Source organism: Camelus ferus, chromosome 20 (genome assembly GCF_009834535.1).
Source record: "Camelus ferus isolate YT-003-E chromosome 20, BCGSAC_Cfer_1.0, whole genome shotgun sequence".
NCBI lineage: Eukaryota > Metazoa > Chordata > Mammalia > Artiodactyla > Camelidae > Camelus > Camelus ferus.
Window position 1 is genome coordinate 26,493,086 of NC_045715.1, and position 12,821 is coordinate 26,505,906.

Genomic DNA, 12,821 nt, shown 5'->3' on the forward strand with positions numbered 1-12,821 from the left:
TGCTAATGTGACAGGAAGATCAACCCCATCTCCTGCCCAAATTCCCCAAATAAAATCAGCCCTGTTGCAGTCCTGCGTGCCAACAAATCCTCAGAGACCTCTCTAGTCCTCTTCCGGAGTAGTTCCTTAGAGGCTCCTTATGATTCCCTGTACCAAGGAAACATCACAACAAAGAAAAGGGCCAGGGCAGGGCTGTTAGATAGAATACAGGATTTCCCAGTTAAATTTGAATTCAGATAAACAATGAATAACTTTTGGTATAAGTACATCCCAAATGTTGAATGGGATCCACTTATACTAAAAATAAAGCCAGTTGTTTACCTAAAATTCAAATTTAACTGACTAGCCTCCATTTTTATTTTCTAAACTTAGTAGCCCCAGCCTGAAGGTATACACCCCTCTTCCATCGTTTGTAGAACTGTGTTCAACGCAACCTGACTTTATGAGGCTCAAGTCATTCAGGGAAAAGATGGCTATACGATTACAAGAAATCTCTGTTCACCAAAATGAAGTAGGAACCAAAAGCAAAGAACTTAGCAGATTCAGGGAAGCACAGTATTAAACAATTAGAGGATGAGGAGACAGATCAGCCTGAAATGCAGCAAGAAGAGGTGAAGTAGCATTTCTGAGCAAAGCCTTCTGGCTGAGGGAGGTTGAGTCAGGTTAACAGGTGACAAAGGGCTTTTCAAACAATGACTTGGGTTCTAATCAAAAGATAAACTTCAAACATAAGACAAGATACAAACCTCCTAGAAGAAAATATAGGCAAAACATTATCTGACGTACATCTCAAAAATGTTCTCCTCAGACAGTCTACCCAAGCAATAGAAATAAAAGCAAGAATAAACAAATGGGACCTAATTAAACTTACAAGCTTCTGCACAGCAAAGGAAGCCATAAGTAAAACAAAAAGACAACCTACAGAATGGGAGAAAATTTTGCAAATGAAACTGACAAAGGCTTGATCTCCAGAATGTATAAGTAGCTCATACAACTTAATAAGAAAAAAACAAACAACCCAATTCAAAAATGGGCCAAAGACCTAAACAAGCAATTCTCCAAGGAAGAAATACAAATGATCAATAGGCACATGAAAAAATGCTCAATATCACTAATTATCAGAGAAATGCAAATCAAAACTACAATGAGGTATCACCTCACACCAGTCAGAATGGCCATCACTCAAAAGTCCACAAATGACAAATGCTGGAGAGGCTGTGGAAAAAAGGGAACCCTCCTACACTGCTGGTGGGAATGCAGTTTGGTGCAGCCACTGTGGAAAACAATATGGAGATTCCTCAAAAGACTAGGAATAGACTTACCATATGACCCAGGAATCCCGCTCCTGGGCATATATCCAGAAGGAACCCTACTTCAAAATGACACCTGCAACCCAATGTTCATAACAGCACTATTTACAGTAGCGAAGACATGGAAACAGCCTAAATGTCCATCAACAGATGACTGGATAAAGAAGAGGTGGTATATTTATACAATGGAATACTATTCAGCCATAAAAAACCGACAACATAACGCCATTTGAACATGGACGTTCCTGGAGAATGTCATTCTAAGTGAAGTAAGCCAGAAAGAAAGAAAAATACCATAAGAGATCGCTCATATGTGGAATCTAAACAAAACAAAACATAAATACAAAACAGAAACAGACTCATAGACATAGAATACAAACTTGTGGTTGCCAAGGGGGTGGGGGGGTGGGAAGGGACAGACTGGGATTTCAAAATGTAGAATAGATAAACAAGATTATACTGTATAGCACAGGGAAATATATACAAAATCTTATGGTAGCTCACAGAGAAAAAAATGTGACAATGAATATATATATGTTCATGTATAACTGAAAATTTGTGCTCTACACTGGAATTTGACACAATATTGTAAAATGATTATAACTCAATAAAAAATGTTAAAAAAAAAAAAAAGACAAACTTCACATGTGTACAGTGGAGAAAGTCTCATTGTTTCCGACGTGGCCTTTTCAGTCACACCCACTTGCTGCTCAACATATATTCTGATTGTAGTAAATATTAATAACGTAACCATAAACATGAAAACCAGCTAAACCTAACTGCAGTAGGAGCAGAGTGATAAATTCTGGCTTGGGCTGTCAGAGTAATTGATAGATGTTTTATAAAGATCATGTCTTATGCTCCAAATAAAGTTAGGGTTCGTCTATCATGTTTCCAAAATACATTCCCTCCTGAGCACACTGACAGAAACCATTTTTATCTTTGTTGGTATAAATCCCAGAAAATCATTCTTGAAAAAGGAAGTGCTGATGGAATTCTTGAGCTCCAGGGTGAAGGCAAATGCTGTGGCTCAGTGTAGTTATTGTCTCCGGTCAGGAGACCAAGTCTGATTACATTACAGCCACAGGGAAGTAACAGAGTTTAAACTGTCAGACTGGAGACTTAAGGATGCTCAGCTTGGAGCCTGACCCAAGTCAAACAGGCCAGAAAAAGAAGCTTCTTGATTCAATTCTATTTCTTTTGCTTTAGTGTCTCCGCGTTACCTCCAGAGGGGGCTCTGAGGAGGACTCTGAACGGTGAAGACAGATTTAAGAGCTTACAATTTAGGACATGCACCACCAAATTGATAAATATCCACAAAACTACTATCACTGATACAAGAACAGCCCCCAGGTCAGTGTTCCTGACCCCAGGAGAGCTGCCGACGCTGCTTCTGCTTCAACCAACCAGGACTCCATCAAGAGACAAGCATGTGGGGGCCGTTTCAACTGCTTCCCCACAGTGTGGGGCAAATTCTGCCTGAGAATTTTCAACTCCTTTCCAAGATTTTCCATGCTGTATCTTTGCCTTAACCTCCACAGGGGACTGCGATTTCACTGGGAGTGGAACATTCTAGAAGCCAGCTGATCTCTTCTCCTCTCCCCATTCCAACACATCATTCAGGGAGCGTTTGTTTCAAAGGGAATTCTCAGAAGCATAGCATTTAAAAACCAATGGGAGACTGAATCTGCTACACTTACTGGGCCTGTAGCCTCAAGGATAATCAATCTCACCACGACTTTTATCCCTGTCATCTTCTGCCACCCACAGAGTGCAACCTCCTCCAGGCAACTGTCCTCTCACCGGTGATTCTTCCCTGCTCTTCCTCCCTCTCATCTGCTCAACCCTCCTTCCACTACGGCCTCCCAGAGAACCTGTCCTCTTCTGCTCTCTGGACCCCACATTCCACTGTTAAGTCAACTCTCTCACATGCTTAACTTTTTCACGACACAAACCCTTCAGCTCCTTCTGAAATCTGCCTTCCCCAAGGACACTGCCTGCTCTGGAGCCCTCCCGAGTGGAGGGTGTTCATTCTCCTGCATTGCAGCACTGGCTGTCTTCTGGCTCTCTGGTACCATTTCAAAATCATCGTTTTTCTTTCTTTCTTTTTTTAACACCAAAGCCAAAACTTTTCCTCCTTTGAGATCTGTGCCATTTGGGTCCACTACCCACTCTCTGATGCTGTAACTTAAAGCTACTCAGTATATGTATATGTATATGTATATGTATATGTATATGTAGATGTAGATGTAGATGTAGATGTAGATGTAGATGTAGATGTAGATGTAGTAGATGTATATATGTGTGTGTATCTATATATGTATACGTGTGTATATATATATACCTATATCTCCAATAGTGAACAAACCACCCAGTTAACCCAAGCTGACTTGGGCTTCTGGCTCACAGTTTTCCTTTCCTTTCTACCCCATTTCCTACCAATATATGGAATGACTTCAGCACCCACAAAGAAACTCCACTTAACAACCCTCGCCTCAAAATTCCTTAACCTCCAATGACCCATGTGACTATTTCCATCTCACTTCCTCACCTCCTACTTTCAATCTGGTACAGCAAGCTTTCTGCCCCCGCCCTCTTTGAAACTGCTTTGGCAGAGGTCACTGATCACTTCCCACCCAATCCAATGGACTCTGTGATTCTCATCATACTTGACCACTCTGTAACATCCCATGCTGTCAACCACACCCACCTGCTTGGAGCCCAGTCTAGATTCTGCGACCTCCCTCTCTTGACTCTTTTGCCTTTCACAGTTCTCCCATGCTGGTTCTTCTGCCTCAGTTTACATCGATAGTGGGGCTCCTAAGTGTTCTGCTTTTGTTCCTTTGCTCTCATCTTGCTGGCTGACTCTGTCCACTTTCACAGCTACAAGTCAATGACAGACGCATATCTCTAACCCCTCATCTTGAGCACTGAAGCTAGCTTAGACACTTCCATCTTATACTCACTCTCAACACATTCGTAATTTAATACACTCTTCCTCCAAACCTGCTTCTCTTCACGTATTCACTGCCTTGGTAAATGGCACCACATCTACTCAGAAACCTGGGACAAATCCTGGACTTGTCATCTCAGCCCCATTCTGATCAGTCACAGATCAGTTCTCCTTCTTACGTGCTGCAAACACTTTCCTCATCTTTCCAGTCCCTACTGTGGCTGGTTTGATTCAGGCCATTTTAACTTCCTACCTTGGTGGCCACTACAACATCCTATCCACTTTCCCTCCAGTTTCCAATTTACTCAGCACATTGCTATTAGTGATCTTTCTTTAACAGAAATCTGGCCATGTTACTCGCATATTAAAAAGCCATAATGGGTCCCTACTGCCAACAAAATTAAGTTCCATATTCAGAAGCAAGGCTCTTAAGCTTTTCATGAGCTGGTTCCTCTTCAGCTTTACTTCCTGCTAAACACCTTCCTATCCATACAAACTCTAAAATCCACCCAAATCAAATGCCTGCACTGTCACAAACACACCATGTGTTCCACACCTCCATGCTTTTGCTTGAGAAGTTTCCTAGTACTCAGTGCTCACTCCTTTCTTCCTTCCTCTGCTCACTCTGCCAGATGTAAATGTGATGACTCTTTGAAGCTTTTATTCAAGTCCCACCTCTTCCATACCAGTTTTCCTAAACCTTGGAAGTGGTGACCTTCCTCTTCCACGCCCCGTGGCACCATACATGCATATTCACCACAAGTCCTCTTCTAGATTGTAAGCCCTTTAACAGGCACTGCATCTCATTCACCTTTTAATCTCCGACACCCAGCACCACCTGGTACACTGCTTAAATTCATTGAACATGTATTTAATGAATTAATAGGAGCCACTGCTCCTGTGGCTAAGGGTAGTCCTTCATGCTTCCCAGAAGTTCTATAGTACAATGTCTTATATTCTCCACATCACCTAGAATAGCAGCAGTACTTCACATGTTCTAGAGAGTAAATATATAATCAGTGAAAGAATAATGTTTTACTGCCAAAGCCTGAGCAAGACTCTACACATGTATGCACGTGTGCACACGTGCACGTGTGTGTGTGTGTGTGTGTGAGAGAGAGAGAGAGAGAGAGACAGAGACAGAGACAGACAGACAGACTAAGAGATGGAGAAGATCTCTATTCCCCTGCTGGCAGAGTGATAGGGCTCTGTTCTTGGTGTCCCAAGAAGAATATATTTTATCTTGAAAACAATGCTAAAAATAGTGATTAGATTGCATAATTCCTTTATTTTCAGCTTTCTGGGTCACACTGCTATCGAGTTAGATTATGGGCTATAAATTACATAATTCATCTAAATTAAGGCCAATATTGGTATTCTGGATATTCTGGGAATCTTACTATTTGTGGTGGATACTGTGATGTCCCATCCAGATACTCTTTCAAGAATGAAGGACATTCCTCCAGTTGCTGGGAGCACCTTAGCAGAAAGCCCTGAGTTGTCAACACTATTTGGGAATTTTCTCAGCTGAAAAAAAACCTGCCTCATTTAAAGCCATGCCTCCTTCCAGGGGCAGGCTCATATCTAATGACTCTTCATCATGAGGGTAGAAAGGGCCTGCCCGACCTAGTATCAACTTGGGACAACCCTGAAAGGCCCACTCAGCAGCAAAGCCCCTCGGCAGGCAGGTCAGCTGGGGCCTTTTTTTTTTTTAAAACAATGTCCAAGGCCCCAGCTAAACAAATATCCCTGCCAACTCTACATAGTTCTTCCCTGCCTTCCTGTTCTCAAGCCTTTGCTCATATTATTCTCTAAACTGAGAATGTTATACAATGTTCTTCCCTCCATCTTTGGAAGTCCAAGCTCTACCAGTCCTTTGAGACCTAACTTCCATGTTGCTTGCTCTGTAATGTTTCTCCTGATCTACTTATTAACACTCTTCCCTTCTCTTTTGAATTCCTGTAGCATTTCTTGTAGCTCTTGCTTACAGCACCTGTTATTTTATGCTCTGCTCTTTGGGTACGAAACCAGTCCCCAATATTGAAATCGAGCTGCCATGGCCAGAGAGCATTCCTCAGTTCACCTCAGTCCCCCCTCAACAAGTACCCAGTCCCTTCCGTGCATATATGGAGGATTCAAAAAATCCTCCCTGAGTGAGTAAGAGAAAGAGTCTGGAGCCTCCAGGCTGTGGCTTTGGCTTTCAGTTCACCTTTTAAAACGCCAATGACATCACCTGTGATGAGTGGGTTCCATTAGCATCTCAAACGGTTAAAGGATGTGGTGAGTCATTGGGGCTTTTGGAATACTGACTGGTTCCAGGTGATTATTTGGAAAGTGCAGTCAGAGAACTAAAATAGAAAAGAAAAACCTCCACAACAAAACAACAACAATAAACCTCAAACTATAAAATTCTTGGTATTTTAAAGAGAACAATATTCATATTCATGACTCTTTGTGAACCATGGAGCTGAACAATCCCTCTCATTATTCCTGTGAAACTGAAACAGACATGTAATCTCCAAAACAGTGACAGAAGACCCTGAGGCTCCTAATCTCCCTGGGTCTTGGTGGTTGGCTCTTGCAATGATGGTGGGGGACTCCCTGGTGATCCATGAACTGGGTTTCATTTTCTTTTAACATAATAAATTTGAAAGGAATCATTTTCAGCGTCAAGAGGGGATGAATGGAAGAAGCGGGAGGGTTATCGAAGGGGAGACAGTTTCACAACAGTCTCTGAGTGGAAGATGGTCAAATTAACTTGCTTTCTGCATTAAAACAGGGATGGTTAATTGAAATTGACAACACCTACATAAGGCAGTAATACCTCCAAACAACATGCTTATTAATTTTTTGTATTTGGTTAGGTTTACGTCAGCCTCTTGTATATAAAATAATGCATGAATAAAAGCCTAATCAGCTCCTAGGATCTTAAACACTGCGACACACTCTCCCATTACCTGTTGCTTTGCAGCACTGGTTCAGCCGCAGCAATTTTCATCCCATCTATAGTTTTGCCAAAAAATAAAACCAGTCCCCTGCCAACCCCTCCTCTAAATGGTTAGATCATTATCAATCCATCTGTGAGCCTATTTCTATTTAAAGTCATTACTGGAACTATATTCAAGGACAGTTAAAACAACTCAACAACCCTTTCAACTATAAGGCTTTTCTCCAAAACTCTTTTACCTCATTTGTACTTGGACTTTGCAAACAATTTCCAGTATTTTGTCAGTGATTTTCTATTCAAGTGAACTTAATTCATCCTCCAAACAAAACCATAGTCTGTCTTGATAGCAATATCAAGCGGAAGAGTTACTGAAAAAGTTGACTATAACGATGAGTTAGGAGAGAGGTTATGAGATGCTGTGGGGGAGAAGAATTATGAGAAGGGAGATGGTGTGGGCAAGAAAAAATAGAAATAGAAAAGGTCTGGCATCTATAATGGCTGGACAGTTATATCTGAGGCCATTTCTGCACAGATACAATGGTGTGTGTCTTTGGAAAAGGCCAGGCAACAGAATTCCTTCCATTAAGAGCATGGCGTTCTAACATGGGAACTGACTGTGACCTTCCATTTCAGAAGAGACACCAATGCTGTGTTCTCTGTAGCCAATAATGCCAATTGTTGCCAGGCCAGGGGAGGCACCATTCCTCCCCTTCATAAAGAGCATCACCAGCTACCCAGGGACCCGGGGACCATTCTCACCCTTACCCCTCATCTCCATTTAGTCACCAAGCCCTGTTCACATTACTACCTAGAATGTTTCTGATCCCCCTGCCTCTCTCCGGTCATCCCCATCCTCTGACCTGCACTACTGGACACAGTGGTCTCCCAAAAGGTCATCCGGTCTTGTCCTCTGCCTGTCTGTTCTGCACATGTCACTCAACCTGTCTTCCCAGCCACTGTCTCCCCAGATCCCACCATACCTAGCTTTTGCACTTTGTAAAATGCTCCTTTCCACTACAAAGGCCTTGAAAGCTATTCAAGTGATTCCTTCTGCTTGTAATGTTCCTTCCAGCCACATCTCCACCCCCAGGCCCCTTCTGGATCTCTCTGGTTTTAACTTAAGGTAGAGTTTCCCTGGTTTGTGTTCCCTCAGTCATATAGGGGTGAAATTCTGTAATTAATTGTTCAAGGCTCTTTTCTCTGTCTGTCTGTAAGTGCTTTCAGGTCAAGGGCTGTGTTTATCAAGAACATATAGAATAAGAATTAGATGAGTTCATTCAAGTAGCAAACTTTAAATGGTACCTGGTGTATATGAGGACTGTGTAAGCTTTAGCCATAGGAATAGTAGTTGGCACAGTACCTAGAACAAAATGTGTACTCAATACATGTATGTTGAATGAATAAAGGAATGAAAAAAATGATGGTTAAACTAATGAATTCACCAATCCAGAGGGCCTCTTCTTTTTTTTTTCCCTCCAACCAGCTGTTATCTATCAGAGTCTATAGAAATGCTGTCTGGAAAATAATCACGGAGAGGAATGATTGCTTTTCCCTGTCTACTGCTTCCATGATAAATGGTAAAAAAATAGCAGTTTTGTTTCCTGGCATTTTTTGAATTTATCCTACTGTGTTGCTAAAGAAATATTCACAGCAGGGAGACCTGGAATTAAGAGATAAAGGGATATAATATCAAAAACTATACTTCCAGGCTTCTCAATCTTGTCTTTATTAACTAAAATGTGCCCTTCTTAATGAGAACAATACTTTTTTTATTCTCAAGCTAAATCCTTTAGAAAACCTTGCACGTCAGGTTGTCCATCCCCACAAATGTTTATGCAGAAAAGGTCAACCTATATGGCCAAAAGGGAAGCTCTTCACCCCTTTGTTCTAGTTCATTCCATACTTCAGATTCCTCAGTGTCTTCAGCAGAAAGGCATCAGTCCCATAACTATATATCATGGTCTGCTGGGCTGATAGAGAAACGTGCACAGACCGACCTGGGCTTCCAGCACGGTTCTGGAGTTGTAGGGGTGGTGCTAACACACTTACCCAGAGCGACAGACGGGAAGGGTGCCTCTGAGATAGTCCCACCCTGTCAAATCCTGTTTTCTGACAAAACTGTGTTTTGTTTATGGTCCTTTAAGGCAAACTGGCATTTAAGAGATTTGATAGTTATAAAAATTAATTCTAACAAATACATGGCTAGAGCCTTTATCCTTGCACATGTAAAACTAAAGGATGCTTCACTAAGTTCCATTATGGAGAATGAATTTTTCAAAAAAGTTTTTAGGTTGGATAAACTTTACTTGGGGTATTTTTGTTATTGCTGCTGTGGCTGCTTCTACTACAACTTCAAAACTTCAAGAAACGTTAGTAATATTAAAAACAGTAAGATTTACGATGATGAATGACAAAATTGCAACCATTTACATATTTATTTACTTTCTATATGGATGTATAATTTGTTTTCTACTTAATGTTATATAAATTTATGTGTATAAGTAAATAGAACTGACCTGTTTTCCTGTGGAGCAAACTGGATCTGTACTGAATAACGCTCGAGTCCTGGGCCTGAGTGGGAGCTGAGAGTGGCAATGTCCTCAGACCTTCCGGGTTCCCAGGTGGGAAGGGTGAGCTCTGGGAGCGTCTTGGCTCACCTCTGTCCATGCTGGAGGAATGGAGAGCATCCTGAGCTTTCTTCTTCTCCTTCTTTAACATATTCACCAGAATATCTGAAACTTGACTTAAGGATTTAGTGACTCATGCTAGATTATATTGATCAAAATACTCATTGTCAAATGAGATTAACAGCCCAATAATATGTGCTATGAAGAATGACTTCACTTTCCAAAAGTCATTGATACAGCTATGGACAGTTTAGGAGGCTACCGGTCTTTCAAGATGGCACCATTACCATTAGTTGAAAAACAAGCAAACCCAAAGGTCTTTAAAATCTTCTGAGTTTAAAGCAATCAGGACTTAAAGGTTTTATGAAAGGGTTTATAAAAAGGAAAATGAACACTGAGTAGTGGTAGACAACGGAGCTATACCTACGTCTGTGAGTAAATGAGATTTTAAGCAGGACGCTGCTCAGGAGGCAGCAGGGGGAGTGGGGAGGGAGGACCCCTACCCAGCTGGAAGATCGACCAAGTCAGTTTTGGTGGTCAGGGACCCCTGTGTCCAACACATGCTTATTTAGTATACATTCCATTGGGGCTCAAAGTCACTTTTTTAAAAAGTCTCTAATTTTTGATCCCTCTAATTTCACTGAAGAGCAGTGAATTATTAGGAAAGATACATCATTTAAAAATGCAACTTTTGTGGGCCATTTAGATATGTTAGGAGCACTGACAATGAGTGATAAAATCAATCCATTCTACCCCACTTCACTGTTCTTTCAGGTTCAAGGTGCCAAGAACTCTGAGGGGTTTTGGCATCACGAAGAGAAAGGACTATAGTCCCTCCTGAGAAATCTCAGAACTCTAACTGCATATGCAGGAAGATGAGCTCAAGGCCTTCACCCTCCCTGGAGGTAGCTTCACTAAAACAGGAGTCTGAGGAAACACGAAGAGAAGACTGCTCTGCAAAAAAGGAGGGGAGGCACCCAGGATGCTCACTCCTGGGCAGGGAGCAGGGAAAGCACTTGAACTCTGTCTTCCTCCTCAGCCTTGACCCCAGCCTCTTGGTAATTTCTGGAAGCACAATCAATTTTTCTCTCACAACCCTAAAATAGCCTCCATTCTTCACCTCAGAAAAGCTGGTAATTACTAAAGGCATTGACGACTTCTGTGGGGTCTAGGCACCAGCCCTGCCCGCCTCCTCTGCTTGCTTCTCTTGGTGTGGAGCAGATGTCACAATCATCATCGACTGTCACTGGCTCAGGCCCTGCGATGGCAACGCCCTTCCCTTCACTCGGTCAACGATACTGACCTGAACCCAGAGCAGCACAGCTCTCCAGGCACAGAGACAGAAGGTGAAAACGCAGACGTCTTTCTTGCCCTTGTGGAGCAGATGTCCTACTGGAGAAAGACATAGCTGTCTCTGACTCTCTCAGACACACACACACACAACATTAGAGGGTAAAAGTGCCAGATTGCTTGTTTTTAAAAGGTCAAGAGTGACTGAGTGGCCACTCCAACTGGGTACTCAAGGAAGGCTTTTTTAAAAGTGCCATTTAAGCTGAGATCTGAATGACAGAAGAACCAGACAGAGGAGGGTATCTAAGCAGAGGAAGGGGTGGGTGCTGAAACTGAGGGAGAAATGGGCTGGTGGCGGATCCCAACTGGGGCTGTCTCACCACTCTCATCTGGCCATGTCTGGAGATATTCTGGTTGTCATACCGGAGTAGGGGGTAGGTGCTGTTACTGGAGTCCAGTTGGTAGAGGAACATCCTGTGACTCACAGGACAGCCTCTGACATCAGCAGGGCTGAGGCTGGGAACCCGTGTGTTAGAAGGGCCACAGGAAGGTCGCTGTGACTGCCTCACACACATAGTGCAGAGGTGTAAGAGACGGAGTCAGGGGCTGGGCGGGGACAGGACCACGTGGGGCCTGGTAATCTGGAGGAAGGAGTTTGAAGGTTACTCTCAGTACTGTGGGAAGCCCCTAGAAGGTTTCAATCAGAGAAACGGCCTGTTCTGACTTTACATTCCATGAAGCCCATGACACAGATTTATCTCCTCTGCTGCTCTCCTTCCTCTCACCTTCCCTTGGTCTTGTACCCCTTCCCACTTCCGTTTCACTTGGGCCTTCGTTCAGCACTGTGCTGGGGACAAAATGACATCCGGTGATCTGTTTTGTGATGGGGTGTCTGAGCTTGATTAAAACTGATAATGTCACCGAAATGACACCATTTTCACTCTCTTTCTAAGAACGTTCAGTGCCGCTTCCTGCTGTTTTGTTTGCAGTAGTGCCTTTTGTGGAGCTCAAGTATTACCACTTTTTATTACGAGCCTTATCTTTCTCATTCCTCCTGTCACTGTCTTGGCCTTCTTGGTTCCACCAAAAAAGACATGAAAAAATTCTCCAACTGGACTGTGAGAAATGATGGGATTTCAGGAGCCTTCCTTGATCATTAGCCCTTGATAAATGGAAACTTGTGATGAGGACATCTCAGATGCTGTTTTTCCTTCTTCCGAGTCTACCATTGTCCACGGGGTAGCATCTTCCGTCACATAACACTCCACGCTGCTCAGAGCACCTTCTGTCCAGTCTGTCACCGGCTTCGCTGGGCACTGCAACTTCACTGAGCGGTGGCAGCGATAATGGATGAAGAGCTACGACGTCAACGTGGGTGTGAACTTGAAGTTCGGCACACTTTACACTATGCCTCCTACACACCCTCATTGCAAATGTGAGTCTCAGAAGGAGGGGACCCTACTGGAGTTATTCACAGTCAGTAAAGGATCCAGCATAGCCTCACAAGAATGGTGGTACCTGGATTTACCAATGCAGAGGGGAGATGATGTATGTCTCTGGTTCACTCCCTTTTTAAAATAAACACATATGAATAAGCTGAGGCTGCTCCCTCTCTGTCATGTGTCATTTCATCCCTCCTATGTGCACAGACACTCATAAGCTCCGAAGGGGATTAAGGAGTTGGTAGGAGTATT

The 12,821-nt window shown here is 42.9% G+C and overlaps 1 protein-coding gene across 9 annotated transcripts in view; it reads right to left on the reverse strand.

Annotated features, from left to right (window-relative positions):
- The window catches only part of KIF6 (kinesin family member 6), a 296,241-nt gene that overhangs the window by 132,015 nt on the left and 151,405 nt on the right, over positions 1 to 12,821 (reverse strand). For 8 of the 9 annotated variants that reach the window (XM_032463003.1, XM_014564323.2, XM_032463004.1 and 5 more), the window contains one exon: positions 9,727 to 9,942. The exons of the other annotated variant lie outside the window; for it this stretch is intronic. In XM_032463003.1, coding sequence (XP_032318894.1) covers positions 9,727 to 9,942 — 216 coding nt within the window. The remainder of the gene's footprint in view (positions 1 to 9,726; positions 9,943 to 12,821) is intronic. 9 annotated transcript variants of the gene reach the window in all.